The sequence below is a fragment of the Sorex fumeus genome, unplaced genomic scaffold, assembly GCF_029834395.1.
Source record: "Sorex fumeus unplaced genomic scaffold, SorFum_2.1 ptg000048l, whole genome shotgun sequence".
NCBI lineage: Eukaryota > Metazoa > Chordata > Mammalia > Eulipotyphla > Soricidae > Sorex > Sorex fumeus.
In genome coordinates, this window is record NW_026606105.1 from 9,974,095 (window position 1) to 9,988,973 (window position 14,879).

General features: G+C 44.0%; 1 protein-coding gene across 9 annotated transcripts in view; it reads left to right on the plus strand.

Moving 5' to 3' along the window:
• Positions 1-14,581, plus strand: part of DGKI (diacylglycerol kinase iota) — a 512,024-nt gene extending 497,443 nt beyond the window's left edge. For all 9 annotated transcript variants that reach the window (XM_056123879.1, XM_056123870.1, XM_056123875.1 and 6 more), the window contains 3 exons: positions 6,025-6,061; positions 8,373-8,472; positions 13,770-14,581. In XM_056123879.1, coding sequence (XP_055979854.1) covers positions 6,025-6,061; positions 8,373-8,472; positions 13,770-13,886 — 254 coding nt within the window. In that variant the 3' untranslated portion in view covers positions 13,887-14,581. The remainder of the gene's footprint in view (positions 1-6,024; positions 6,062-8,372; positions 8,473-13,769) is intronic.
• Positions 14,582-14,879: the final 298 nt, after the last annotated feature.

The window sequence follows — 14,879 nt, forward strand, 5'->3', positions numbered from 1 at the left end:
AATTTCATTTATAAGATCCATGTCAGTGCTTCCTTTTTATTCAGGTATATAGATGGGAATATCTTTAACAGTCACTAGACTAATTCACCTTGGTTTCTTAAGAGCTAAGCACTGGGTATAATGAATGGATCGTCTAATCTAAAAGACTGGTTTTTAGCTTTTTTTTTTTAATATTTGTTTGTTGGGAGCCAAAAACCACTCAGGGCTTATTCTTGGCTTTGTGTTCAGGGATCACTCCCAACAGGGCTTGAGTGCCAAGATCAAACCTGGGTCACCCTCTGTGCTATCTCTCCAGCCCCCTGGGACTTTTTTTTTTTTATATATGCTGCTGCCTCTCGCCAGGTTTTGGATAAGTAACTCCAGAAAAGATAATGCACAGAGGACTCTAGGTTGTATTACCACTGTCATGGTTTTGCTTTCATTGTTCAGTATTTGTGGTTGCTGCTACTATTGACCTGTGCATTGGGGAGTTGAAACCTGTCTGCAGAATCATACTTCTCTTTTGAATCATAGAAATCTCTTTACATTGCAGTGTTCTCAAAGTGAGAGACAATAACACAAAAAGCATGACCATTTGGTACTCAGAAATCCTCTTTTTAATGTGATCTCTGTTGAGTGAAACAAATTATTAGTCTATCCTAATTGAGTGATGGTGATGGCCCTAGAATTCCTCTGGTTGGACAAAGAAAACTGACTTTTCCCAAGAGACCTCAGTACGGCCAGAATCTGGAGATGAATATCAGACTTGGCATTGTACCTAAGAATCAGAATAACGTTTGTAGTCCTGAGGTCTGATTTTTTTTAAGATTTGAATACATTTATTTTCGAAATTCTTTTGAGGACACATGGAAAAATCAACAACTGATAATATCAGTTGACATGTTTGCTTGTTCTCATTACAGTTAAATCTATTTATAAGAAGAGTTTGCTTAGCATCCCTGTAAGGATGCAGGGGAGGGGTTGGGAGTGTTCACGTTCTTTAGATCTTACCAGTGCTAACGAGAGGAAGGATTAGAAAATCTCTACTATTAACCACATGGAAGTTTGTATGATAGAAATTTAGGGATTTGGGCCACTGAATCAAAGGAAATTATCCAGGTGAACTGTATACTAGATAAGGGGATAAAAAAAGATGAGAGAGAAGTCTGATCATTTTGCGTTCATGTGAATGAGAAAAAATGACTGAATTAAAATGTTGCGTAGTGCTAGAGCGATAGCACAGCGGCAGGGCGTTTGCCTTGCACGCAGCCAATGTGGCCGATGCAAGTTCGATTCCTCCACCCCTCTGGGAGAGCCCGGCAAGCTACCAAGAGTATCCGCCCGCACGGCAGAGCCTGGCAGGCTCCCCATGATGTATTCGATATGCCAAACACAGTAACAACAAAGTCTCCAATGGAGACGTTACTGGGCCCGCTCGAGCAAATCGATGAACAATGGGAGGACAGTGATGCAGTGCCAGAGATTGAAAGATAGTCTTCTTACTCTCCAATCTCTCAGTTCTCCAGGTTTATATATAACCTTATATATAAGATTATATCTATATATTTATATATAAATAAAATATATCCATATGATTTTTTATTTGGTTCATGTCTTTTTCTGGGGTTTTCAGATGCCCTAAGTCATAAAAGTTAAGATTATAAAAGATGATTTCCATGAGCAAGGGCTCTAAGAAATCAGGGGTCCCCAGAGGCTTGAGGGTTTTGTGTTTGTTTGTTTGCTTATTTGTTAGTTTGTTTGCTTTATCATCCTGCGTATTCTTTGGGGCTTCTCTGAAATGTACAACATGCTGCTTCCCTTCATGAAGAACTGAATTTTAGGCGTAGAGAAAGGCTGGGAGGCTTGCAGTTCCGCAGGCACTGGGTGGAGCAAGAGGCAGGCCGAATTCCACAGCCATCCCTGCTTTTCAGCTCCTTTCAACCATATTTCTTTCCCCCCCACCCCCTCCTCCCTCGTTTCACCCCCTCCAAGAGACTTTTGTGTTGTTTTAGTCTTTTACCACCCTGCACATTTTGCTCTTTTGTTTTTGTGCCCCTCACTCCCAACCCTCCGCCCCCTACCGTGTGTCCTGATAGAAATCTCACTCATGCATTTCCTTTTTGATTTCAATGGCTTATTCTGTCTTCCTCCTTTTTCTGCCTTCAATGTTTGATCCCCTTCCCCCCTCCTCCCTTTTTTTTTTGCCTCTGGTCCCCCAAGAGAAAGACCCACCATCCCGCTGGGACTGGATGACGGTGCTGTGAGCATTCACAGTGCCAGCTCTGCGCACATCTGTGAGGCTTTTGTCCTGGGGCAGAGGAGGATTTGGAATGGTCTGCTGGCTGCGTCAGGGAGACTAGTGGGAAATGAGGTTTGGAGAGAGAGGCCACGGGGAGGTGGAAGGAATCGCCAAGGGGATTTGGATGCCTTGGTGTGGGAAGCAAATTAAAGAGGCATGTTGCAAAAGGCAGATCACATGTGACATATGAGTCCAAGCTTGATATTCAGATTGCATCTGCATAAATTGTGGTATCTGATGGAAGAACCTAAAGAATGAGACCCGGGCAACAAACCTGCACTGTGGAAAGCCAAGACAGACGCCCAACCACCACTCCCTTTACTTTCCCAAGTGGTGAGATTTGTGCAGTTTTGCTTCCCAGCAAGGCTTCAGCCACTCAGACTTGGAGTTTGCTGTAACGGAAGGGTCCAAGGATGTGGTGCTCCGAGGGCCCTTTGGCACCTGGGATTGACTCAGCCACCAGGGAGTGCTCGCCGGTCTCCAGGGCTACCCCCAGAAGTGCTAGTGGCATCCTAGGGCTGCACGCAAAGTTGCTAGGGGAGGGTAGCCCGTGTTGGGGATTGGACAGGGACCATCACATTTAGGCATTTGCAATCTCAGTCCCACACATGCATTTTTAAAAATGCCTTCAGTTCATTTTTAAAAAGTAATTCTGTCCTTAGTATTTTTGAGGGGGGAAAATGTAAAAATCATTGCTATCCCTTATTCTGAATACTTTCTATAGTATCAACCAATTTAATTCTTACCACAATCCTATAGTGAAGCCACAGCAGTAAAGTTATCTCTATTTGACAAGTGGTAAAAAGAAAAAAAGAGTTGTTAGATTACTTGTCAAAACTTATACGTAATATAAGATACAGTCTCTGCCATCCATATTTCTAAAACCCCGCAAGGGAACTGAGCATGAAGACATGAGCCCGGTGTTGAGAACGCTCCCCAGGCAGAGGGCAGTGGCACAGGGCAGTGCTTTGCTTCCTCCCTACATGTCATGAAGAAACCTACAGCCATATTCCTTTCATAGCAATTCAGCCGTTGTTTGCTGACACAATTGAACTGCACGAAGAGACTGGACTCTTGACATTAACCTGGGAAAGGCAGAGAGCAAACTCTTCTTTTTATATTCAGGAACATCATGAGTTTTCTTGCAGATAACTTAATGACATTCCTTCAGATTCCTTAGGGAAAAGACTTGGTACCCACAATAGATGTAGGTTCAAAGTTGGGACAAAGTAGGTTCCAACCCCATGTGATCCCCATTGATATATTGGAATATAAGGAATATGGGTTGGTTTGTTTTTCCTTGTCACTGTCACTATCCTCCCGTTGTTCATCAATTTGCTCGAGCGGACCCAGTAACATTGTGAGACTTGTCACTGTGTTTGGCATATCGAATATGCCACGGGTAGCTTGCCAGGCTTTGCCATGTGGGCGAGATGCTCTCAGTAGCTTGTCAAGCTCTCTGAGAGGAGCAGAGGAATCGAACCCGGGTCAGCCAGGTCGACTGCATGCTAGGCAAATGCCCTACCCACTGTACTATCGCTCTAGCCCAGTTTTTGTTATTTTTATTTATCTTGCTATCCCCTCTCAAACTCTTTTATCAGTGCTACTACACAACACAAAGAACTATTTAAAAAATAGCTCTGAAGGACTGGATCAATAGTACATTGGATAGGGCATTTGCCTTGCACATGGCCAACCTGGGTTCAATCCCCGTGGTCCCCTCAGCAGAGCCAGGAGTTATCCCTGAGCAAAGCTGGGTGTAGCCCCAAAACAAAAACAAAAGAGTCCATTGAGGGCACCAAAGGGGGACAGAAAACTCTATTCTTGTCTTAGGCCGCACCTGACCCTCCTCTTGCTTCTTGCTTCCTCCCCTACAGCCCCCAACCTCCCCCTGCACCCCTCACTTGCTAGCACTATGCGCATGCAGGTAGTTTAGTTTATTATTTGGGAGTGAGGGCTGGCCACACCTGGCTGTGCTAAGGTCTTGATTCTGGCTCTGTGCCTCAGGAATCACCCCTGGTCTTTGGGTGGATGGAGTGGGGGTGGGGGGTGTACACATGTCCGCCACTTTTGCAGAGCAAGTGCCTAACCCCTGTACTATCTCTTCCCCAGGTATTTTAAAGCCATTTCTTTTGAAATGATTAAAAATGGCACCTGTGGGGGCTGGAGCAATAGCACAGCGGGTAGGGTGTCTGCCTTGCACGCAGCCGACCCAGGTTCGATTCCCAGCATCCCATATGGTCCCCTGAACACTGCCAGGAGTGATTCCTGAGTGCAGAGCCAGGAGTAACCCCTGTGCATCGCCGGGTATGACCCAAAAAGCAAAAAACAAAAATGGCACCTGTACTATTAGTAATAGCAACCCACTCCTACGTATCAGCTAGTGGCCTCTCTTCCCTCTTCATTACCTTTTTGCCCCCCAGAATTCAAAATATTATGCTCTCTTATGATGATGTGTATTGATGAGAGGATGAAGAAAATTCGAATTAACTAGACTCATCAGAGCAAATCAGTTCCTGAAGGCTATAACTAGAATTTCTTTAGATAGATATCATGAACCAGAGCAGCTCATGTTAGTGACAGCCCTGCTCCACCTCTGCCCAGTGTGGAGGACTCTCCCAGAGGCGGGATGGTGAGCTGTCTGAGCCATGTTCCACTTCCAAAAGAGATCCGCTGCTCTGGGCACATCCTGGGCTGCATTTATTGCGCAGAGATTCTGAGAAGCAAGGTTCTTCCTCTTCCTGGTGCCCACTTTCAGAGGCTGAACCTTTCCTCAAAGATTCAACTGCTTCACCATCCTCTTGCTTACATGGAGCCTGGGACGCCAAAGCTTGTGGACCTACCGCAGTGGCAGCTCTGATCTGTCCTATTAAAGGACAGTGCTGAACAGAGAACCTGAAATAAGACTTCCTCCTAAATGCTCCTGCCATGAGCAGTGATGATAGGAACAAAACTGGATCCTTAGAGATACATGATTCAAATCTAAGCGGCAACAAAGCAATGCTGGTGCATCTCCTTCCTGACTAGAACGCCAGCATAGCATCTTGACCTTGGTGGAATGGCCACGTCATGTCAGAGAACAGGACACTTATTCCTCCCTGCACTTGCCAGCCACTGCTTTAACCACATGACTTGCGTTAACTTAGGCAACCTCACAGCCATCCTAAGTGATAAGTATTATTCACTCTACTTTACATTAAAGACAATTATAGGAGAGAGATGAGAGACTTGATGAATTTGATGAATTTCTCCTAAGATCTGGTGTGATTGGCAGGGAAAGCTGGAAATCAGAAGCAAAGAGACTCTACTCCAGAGACTCACTTCTAATCACTACAGAATGCTGATTTGCACTTTGTGTGTGTGTGTGTGGGGGGGGGAGGGGGCGTGGTACTCATACTAAGGTTGTTACGACTCCTACTTTCCCAGGACTACAGGCTGAAGAGCAAAGCTGAGTGAATTCCATGTTTGTAGAATCCATATTATTGGCTGCTTAGGTCGATAGAGTAATCAACAAAAATTTTCTTAATACTCCAGGGAGTTGGGATGATAACTGGAGTTCAAGCAATGAATGTAGAAGACCCGGGTTCTGTCTTTAGCACCGCATACCCCCTCCCCCAGCAATGAACACTGACAGGAGTTACCCTGGGGTACTCTTTTTCAGTTTTCCAAGGCATTGTAAATCTTGTCCATTTTTGTTAATGGTTATTTCTTAAACTGAATTTTAATTGGCATTTTCTGTCATTTAGGACCCTCTGAGTTATTGGATATGGCAGACAGTGAAACGTGAGTATTGTCTTTCCTTACCTGGGCTAGATTTTATTTCTTCAGACTAAATCTAGAAGAATGTAGTCCCCAGAGTCTGCATGGGCGACATAAGTATCAGTTATTAGAAAACCCATTCACAGTGCAGTGAGCACCTACTTTGCCTGAGGGTGGCCAAAGTTTGAACCCTGGCACTGCATGGTCCTTTTAGTAGCTTCCCAAGCACTGAAATTCGAGTAAACCCTGAGCACCAATAGGTGAAGCCTCAAAACAAACACACAAAGTCCCCTTTTTTGTCTGTTTGTTTTGGGGTTACACCTAGTGGCACTCAGGGCTTACTCCTAGTTCTGCACTCCGAGGTCACTCCTGGTAGACTCAGAGGACCACTGGACCCCAGGGATTGAACTGGGGTCAACTGCATGTGAGGCAAACATCCTACTCACTGTACTATAGCTCCAACCCCACAAAGTCCACTTCTAATTATGTTTATAATTATGTGAGGCTAAGTTTCTTAAAAAGAGTTTTATGTAATAGAAATCAACACAAACTTCTAACTTATCACCCAAACCTTCTTCAGGTGAAGTATTTTTGCGTGGTGCCTTTTGACGTTTGGCAAGTGTGCATAAATTCATTTGCCTTCTTATTCACCCATCACATCAACTATTTCTCAATACTTTTTCAACAGTTCTCCCCAGACACCCCCATCCAGCTTGTAAAGAAGCAAATTTGTGCTTTGTCTTGAATGAACAAGTTGTGTATAACCATTGAAAAACAGGGCCTGTACACTTGTGTTGTACAGTCATTGGTTGTATCAACCATGTGTGTTTCTGTGTTGGATAGAAGAAAAACACAGGTTGAAAAATCTTCTACTCTGGAGTGACCTCCAGATGGATGATGCTTGTCCTCACCTTTTAGCTACAAGTTCAACTAGCAACTAGCATAGCATCTAATCCTCTAGCCTTATGGAAGAACTCAAGAAGTTTAAAGAAATTCAGAAAGAGTTAAAGATTGGTGGAGGGGAGCCAGTGGGAATTGACTAAGTGAGAATAGAGGATAGACAGTAGAAACTAGAAAAGAATGGAAGAAAGGGGTCCAAGTTACTAGACGTGGAAGAAATGTCCACAGTTGGGTGGAGTTCATTCGTAGATGGCACATTTTCTCTACTAAGGTTGACATATCAGTACACGTGCTTTTTTTTTTTTTCTTTTTGGGTCACACTTAGCGCTGCACAGGGTTTACTCCTGGCTTTGCATTCAGGAATTACTCTGGCAATGCTCAGGGGACCATATGGGATGCTGGGATTCGAACCTGGGTCAGCCGTGTGCAAGGGAAATGCACTACCTGCTGTACTATTGCTTCATCCCCACCCACATGCTTTTTCTAAGTGCATTTGGAGCATTTGACTTGCTCCAGCACTCTGGCATTAGCATCCTTTCCATCCTAAACTCACTGGGAACGCCTTCCTCCCTCAAGTTCCTGCTATAAACGGTGATGGAGGTACTTCCATGACCTGCCTTCCACACCCAGTGACTGTTCTCAGGTCAGCTGCCCTCCCTGGTGCCTGCCCTCCTCTCCCACCAATCCTCACCAGAATCAGAGGCACTGGGATTGTTGGCCTGGTTCTGTGGAATGGAGTGCCCAGGAAAGAGTGCTCTGAATCCAGTGCTCTACTGAGCACTGTGGGAAGCAGCAGCAGCAAGTGCCAGTGGGTCTCCTGTACTGCTCCTCAATGATTTATCTTGGATGCTCCGACTCTGCCCAGATACCCATGCAGATTTGCTTCCCAGGGCCCAGACCCAGCTACAGCCATCAGTCTACCGACGGGTGCCAGAGTATCAGGACACCAAACACCAGCAGTTTCAAATAAGATTGCACGGCCCTGGGAAGTAGGCCTTTAGAAAAGTGGCTGGAGTCAGATAGAAGGACTTGTGGGAGACTAACTCACAGCTCTTTTCTTTCTTTCTCTTAATTTGGGCCATGCTTGGCAGGTTTGATGCTCAGGGTTTACTCCTGGCTCTGCACTTAGGGATCACTCTTGGTGGGGCTCCAGTAACCATTTGGGATGCTGGGGATTGAACCTGCGTAGGCCACATGCAAAGCAAGCACCTTACTCACTGTACTATTGCTTGGGCCCACTCAAAACTATTTTAGGGTCGGTAGGTGCCTCCCCTGCCAACTCCCGATCTCAGCCACCTTTAGAGCTGCCCAGAAATGTCAGGAGCAGGGGTATAAGGCTGCTCTACTCCCTCCCCTTTGCCTCCAGTCCCACCCCCACCCCTACCCCTGCCTCCAGTCCCTTGATGGGTGGTTTCCCGGTTCATCTTTGATTTAGGGGTGAGACTGCACTGCACAAGGCTGCCTGCCAGCGGAACCGGGCCGTGTGCCAGCTTCTGGTGGACGCAGGAGCATCTCTGAGAAAGACCGACTCCAAGGTAACTCCATGAGTGAGTGCAAACATCCTGCCACTGAGGGAGGATGCGGGCACCATTGTCTTCCCTTGGGGCCCAGAGCAAAGGCGTCCTTTCTGTGCTTATGGAAGTGCCCAGAGCTATGGAAAAAGGAGGAAAAAATAAAGTGCTTAATTTAGAGAAACTGCAGTTTGAACTTAAACACACAAAGGGAGGAGGCGTGCTCGCCTCTAAGGCTATAGAGCGTTCTGAGCGCACTGGGAACGTGGAGGTGGTCCCCAAATGCCAGCAGCACAGAGACTGTCTCCAGGATTTGGAGCTGGTGAGGGAGAAGCTCCTTTGGGAATTCTCCTCCAGCTAATTAGTCCAGTAGAGCTTAAAACCGATGCTTCATGTCACCCTCAGATATGGGTGCCAAAGTCATAGGCACAGGTTGCCAAAAGCAGACCCCAGCTATGAATACATTACAGTCTTCAGTCTGTTGCATGTATGTGAATTCTTTACTTTTTTTGATAATAGAATTATCAAAAAAAACTTAAGTAAAAGAAAATTTGTAAAAATTGTTTTTATCTCATCATGAGAACTTTAAGTCCTTGACTGAGGGTTTACTGAGCTATTTGTTGCTAGTGAAAACTTTGTCTTATTGTTTTCAATAAAGAGCTTAGTTGGTTTCTATGTTACTTTAACACCGAATTTGGTCTGCTTCAGCTGGAATTTGGAATTTTGGAATTTGGAAGTGTCACCTGGCCACATATGTGGCTACATGCTCTAGGTAAACTCCAGATGTCTGTAAACCTGGGTCAGTGGATGAGTTTATATAGCAGCTATGGGATGTGGATGTGGCTGCCAAGGCTTCCAGAAGTACAGAGGGGGAGGCTGCCCACCCCCCACCCTCGAGAGACCCCAGAGTTCTCAGCCTGAAAATTGGTGTACCTGAAATTTTCATGGGTTTGGTGTCTCTGCAGAGATTGGTCCTGAAGCAGTAGAGGTGAGCCATTGGCATGGCAGCAACTGTGGGGTGTGGCTGTGGCTGCCAGGGCTTCAGCAGGGTAGAGACCTGGGGCACCCCCCTTCTCAAGGGTGGCCCAGGTTTTATGCCCCAAGAGACTGGCATACCCATGAATTTTAGTGGCTAGGCTTGCATATCTTTGAGATTTAGTCATGAATTTGCAAAGATTGGCTGATGGATGAATTTACACAGTGGTGGCTGTGGGAATATGGGTGTGCCTGCCAGGGCTTCCAGAAATCTGGGAGTGTGGGGGTAATCAGCCCAAATATTAATTCAGCATTTTTGATACCCATCCCAGTGCTGTTTCAGCAGATCAGTTCTTCTTTGTGGACAAAAGACTCCCAACCGCAGCATGAAGGGTCAGAACAAAGTGGCAGAGCTGATTTTTATGTAGACTCTATAATATGTTTTACTGCCTCCCAGCAATACCCATGGCATCAGGGTTTGAAATGAAGGTGCGGGGGTGGGAGAGAGAGAGAGAGAGAGAGAGAGAGAGAGAGAGAGAGACAGAGAGACAGAGACAGAGACAGAGACAGAGACAGAGACAGAGAGAATACAGTCACTTGCTTTGCATACATCAGACTCTGATGGTGGTGATGAAGTGACCCCAAAGAATAGTTTGCAGCAGCCCATGAGCACCATCAGTTCCCCCCACCCTCAAAAAACTTTGTTAATATCTTAATAATATAATAAGATGGTACTGCTATGACGTGTATGAAGACTTTGATTAGAAAATGTCAGTAAGTTGAATTAAGTAGAAATTATTGAGGAGAATTCAGCTCAGGATGCACTATCAGATATTTCTGCATATAGGTAGCCCCCAGAAAAAGACTTGGAAAATGGAGTAAAGGAGGATTTGTAGTTTAGAGAGTTGACCTAGGGAGAGGAGGAGATGGGAGAGAAAAGAGGAAGGAAAACAAAGAGAGAATGAGAGAGATCATTTGCATAGGATATTCAGATTATCTCAGTTTTTAAGTACTCTGGTAGACTCTAAGGAAGGACAACCTACTCAACTATAAAGGGTTGCAGAGATGTTTAATATATAGATGGGAACTCCATTATTCAAATACTGGGTAACCTGTGTTTTGGGTCAAAGATCCAAGAAGCTCAAATAAATGACATACATATAAATAATAATTAGCTCCTTTAGTCTCCTAGTGGTATTTAGTCTTTTGTGACATTCACTTTATGTTCCCCTTATGTTGCCCATGGCGAATTACACTCTTTCCTCTCTGACGGAAAGAGTTGCTGCATTGGCTGGAGCGATAGCACAGCAGGTAAGGCGTTTGCCTTGCAAGCGGCCCAATATGGTCGACCCGAGTTCGATCCTCCACCGCTCTCAGAGAGCCCGGCAAGCTACCAAGAGTATCTCGCCCACACGGCAAAGCCTGGCAAGCTCCCCGTGACGTATTCAATATGCCAAACACAGTAACAAGTTTCACGATGGAGATGTTACTGAGCAAATCGATGAATAACGGGAGGATCGTGACCGTGACTGTTACCTCTGTAGCCCACCTGCACCCTTGCTCTCTTACAACATCCTTGGAGACCCAGTTTCTCATTATCTATAAAGACATGGGGCCATGTCCTGTTTTCTAGCCTGTGTACTTCCTCTTTGGCTAGACTATTAGGAAAACTCATTGAAAAGGAGCCCATTGTTCAGTAAGATCTTCTCTCCAGGTGATGTTTGCCATCAGGTTCTTTGTTATGGAACTTGACCGAGAAACACAAAGCTTACAGGCATCATCAGTGGAGACCAGGATTTGTGGTAGAGTTGGTCTTGCTGGGTTAGCTGCAGGGAGGTTGCCTGTTTATCACACAAAAGACTGGTCATATACTCAGGTCAACTCAGGTCATAAAAAGGAAGGGAGAGCCCCAAGAGCTAGAAGAACTAACAAAACACTGGACAGGAGACCTGGTCGCTGAGCAAGATATTTTATGTATCTATTTTTTTAAATAGAATTAGTGAACTTAATGTGCTTTAAAATTTCTTCCTATTTTTGTATTATCTGTGCATAGGCTTTTCGTTGAAATGCAAATGGATCTGTTTATAATATTTAATATATAAAACTGCATAATATATAAGTATGTATGACTTTCTATATAATCATTTTATTTATAAATATAGTGCATTATCACCTGGAAAATTCCAGCAATGCAGAGAAAATACAAAAGAAATTGCTACAAATTTCACAATCAAGTCTCTAAATGTTGTTAAAATTTTAATGATTTCTCTTCACAGGTAGGTAGGAATGTCTGATTTGGGGTCTCATTCTTTTAAAGCATAAAGTCATATTATATGTACTATAGGATAGATTAAGTTTTCAACTTGCTGTTAGCTTCTGATTGCATGCCATATAAAGGAATGTATCTATGCTTTCTCAATTTTAGAGATCTTTCATTTTTTTTCTTTTATCATTTGATGCCAGAAGAAAGCTGAATGTGATCATTATGACTGAACTCTCTCCTGGATTTTTTTTAAGCTGAAATACCTTGAGAATATATCTTGATTTTTAAAAAAAATCTTCTTAAAAACCAACTCTAATAAATGACCACCTCTCTGACCATTTAGGTTGAGTTTTAACCTCATTAATAATGAATCAAAGACAAAAGAGTCAAATTTGATTGATAATGCTGAGGAAACTTATTAGAAGAACTTTAAGCTAGCGTCTAAATGTTAAATTCCAACCAAGTAAGTAAAATTGTAAGAGTTCAAAACCATTGCCACTTCCCTTTAGTCCCATTCCACATAACCTAGTATCCTACTAACAACAAACTTAATTTAGGTCACCACTATCCACTGTGATTGCTCAGAAGGTTTGAATAATTTTTGTTAAATTTATGAAACTGTTTCTTTGAAACAATGATCATGTCTCTTTACCTGTCCCATAGATTTTAATATCTCTCTATAAATTCATCACTGTCACTGTCACTGTCCTCCCATTGTTCATCAATTTGCTCAAACGGGCCCAGTAACGTCTCCATCGTGAGACTTGTTGTTACAGTGTTTGAATATTGAACAGTGCATATTGAATAAGTCACGGGTAGCTTGCCAGGCTTTGCCATGTGGGCGAGATACTCTTGCCACTTGCCCAGATCTCCAAGAGGGGCGGAGGATCAAACCCAACTCGGCCGAACCAGCTACACGCAAGGCAGACGCCCTACCCACTGTGCTATTGCTCCAGCCCATAACTTTATCATTGAACCAAAATTAGAAGATTCAAAGAGTGTTAATTAATTGTTAATATGAAGGGGCTTGAGCAATAGTACAACACATAGGATGTTTGGCTTGCACGGGGTCAATCCACATTTAATTCCCAGCACCCCATATGATCCTTTGAGCATTGGCAGGAGTAATTCGTGTGTGTAGAGCCAAGAGTAACTTCTGAGCACCACTGGGAGTAATCCCCACAAAAAATAGTATTGATAAGCATCCTAGAGAATCCTGAATTCCATCATTGCTCTCATTTATTGTACGTGTGTGTAGGCATGCATAAAGCATCATAATAAGTTGCAAGAGATTATAGGATCATTAAAAATAGCCATGTAGGAAAGCGTTTAAGACATAGAAAGTTTGATATATTACTAAGTGAAACAAAACACAGTAGCACATAAATATGGCTTAGGTTTTTTTTTATAAAAGTAATGCATCAAGCTATAAAAAGACAAAATAATTACTCTATGGAAGGTTAACGGCAGTTTTCTTAGTTTAAAGGAATTATTGGTGATTTTATGTTCCTCTTTATGCTTTTCTACTTTCCCAAGTTTTCTTTAATCAGCATCCATCACTTTTATAGTTCGAAGTTGACTCATTTTTTGGAGAAAAAAAATTTCTAAATCAGATGGAGCAAGGGAAGTAGCTTAACTAAAGACTTTGAAACCCTTTTAGATAGTTTATGACCATCTTTCCTCTGAGTTTCTGCTTTATTCTTTGAGGAGATTGTTATAAGAGGAAGAATCCTAGGTATTTGCATGTCTGGTTTTCTATTCACCTACTCAATAACGTCTTTCTCGCTTCTTCCAAAATGGGTCAGTCTTCACAAAAATGACCATGCCACAGTTTTCCTGCTGGGGGCTCAAACTTGGGGAGCCCTAAATGTAAAACCTATCTATCTGTCCAAAGTGGTATTCTTCTCTCTCACTTGTTTAATGCAACGTCTGTTTCAGATCATAGGTGTCAGAGTGTCTGGTGACCACTAAATACATGTAGGAAGATCCTTATTGTGTGATCCTTAAGGATCTTTGTTTCTGTGATTTTATTTTCTCTCACCCCAAATGTTTGTGTCTCCCCTTCCTACTGTTTTGCCTGTAGGGTAAGACACCTCAAGACAGAGCACAGCAGGCTGGGGACCCGGATTTAGCTGCTTACCTAGAAAGTCGCCTAAACTATAAGATCATTGGCCATGAGGACCTGGAAACTGCTGTTTGACCCTGCTCGAAGGGTCAGGAGAACCTGAATGAGCATATCACCCGTGCCCTCCCGGCGACTGGGCCACCTCCCTGGAAGAAGCTGATGGAATCCATATATCTGTCTCTCTCCTGCAAGGATCTCTCTGAGGCCATACCACCAGTCTTTAAGGGCTACCAAGATGTCCCATGGAACCTGATAGCCCACTGAGGATGAGGCAGGGTACCTGGAGATTTGTGGAGTGTAAGTTCCACAAAATTCGATCCTCATTGCTTACAGCAAGTAGCATGAACTTCTGTGTTCACCTGTATAATTTATTTTAAAGATTCAAAGGACATTCGTATAAAAGGCACTGCCCCCTCCGCCCTCTATGCATTCACCCTCTCCCTGTACCGCACAATTCTACTGTAACTACCCATCGATTAAAAAAAAAAGAAAAAAAAGATGGTATGATCACTTTACATCCAGTCTTTGAAGACCTCAAGACTGTCTGAAGGTCTTTGCAAACCCTCCGAATGTTCTGCAGAAATAGAACTGTCAAACCGCTTCCATTCCTGAGACTAAATATCCCAAGAGGACTTAGTGACTCTTTGCATGTCCCCTCTCCACCCCAGTCCCTCTTCATTCTGTAGGAGCTGGGAAGTGCCACAGGAATCCTGCCAGTTTGTGAGCTCTGTCTCTGAGGTGCAGTGAAGTGGCTTGGGAGTTGTCTCTGCGGAGAGTTGTCCCTCAGCGAGGTTACCCAGGGGTCTGCCGAGGATATGGCCCTGAGCCCATGAAGGACTGGTCTGCTTGGGCTGTCTGCACAGCTCCGTACTGCCTCTCTGTAGCCATCTTTGCCTTTTGCTGCAATCGAGACGACAGTGGTTTTAAACACAGGCCCAGAGCTGGTTTGCAGGAACCACTCGACTTTAAGTGCTGTCGAAATTGCAGAGCAGAAAACCATGTGTGGGAACTGTGGTGGCAGGAAATGGAGCGCTCTGACAGCATTCACTTCTCAACTTTCCTTCGTGA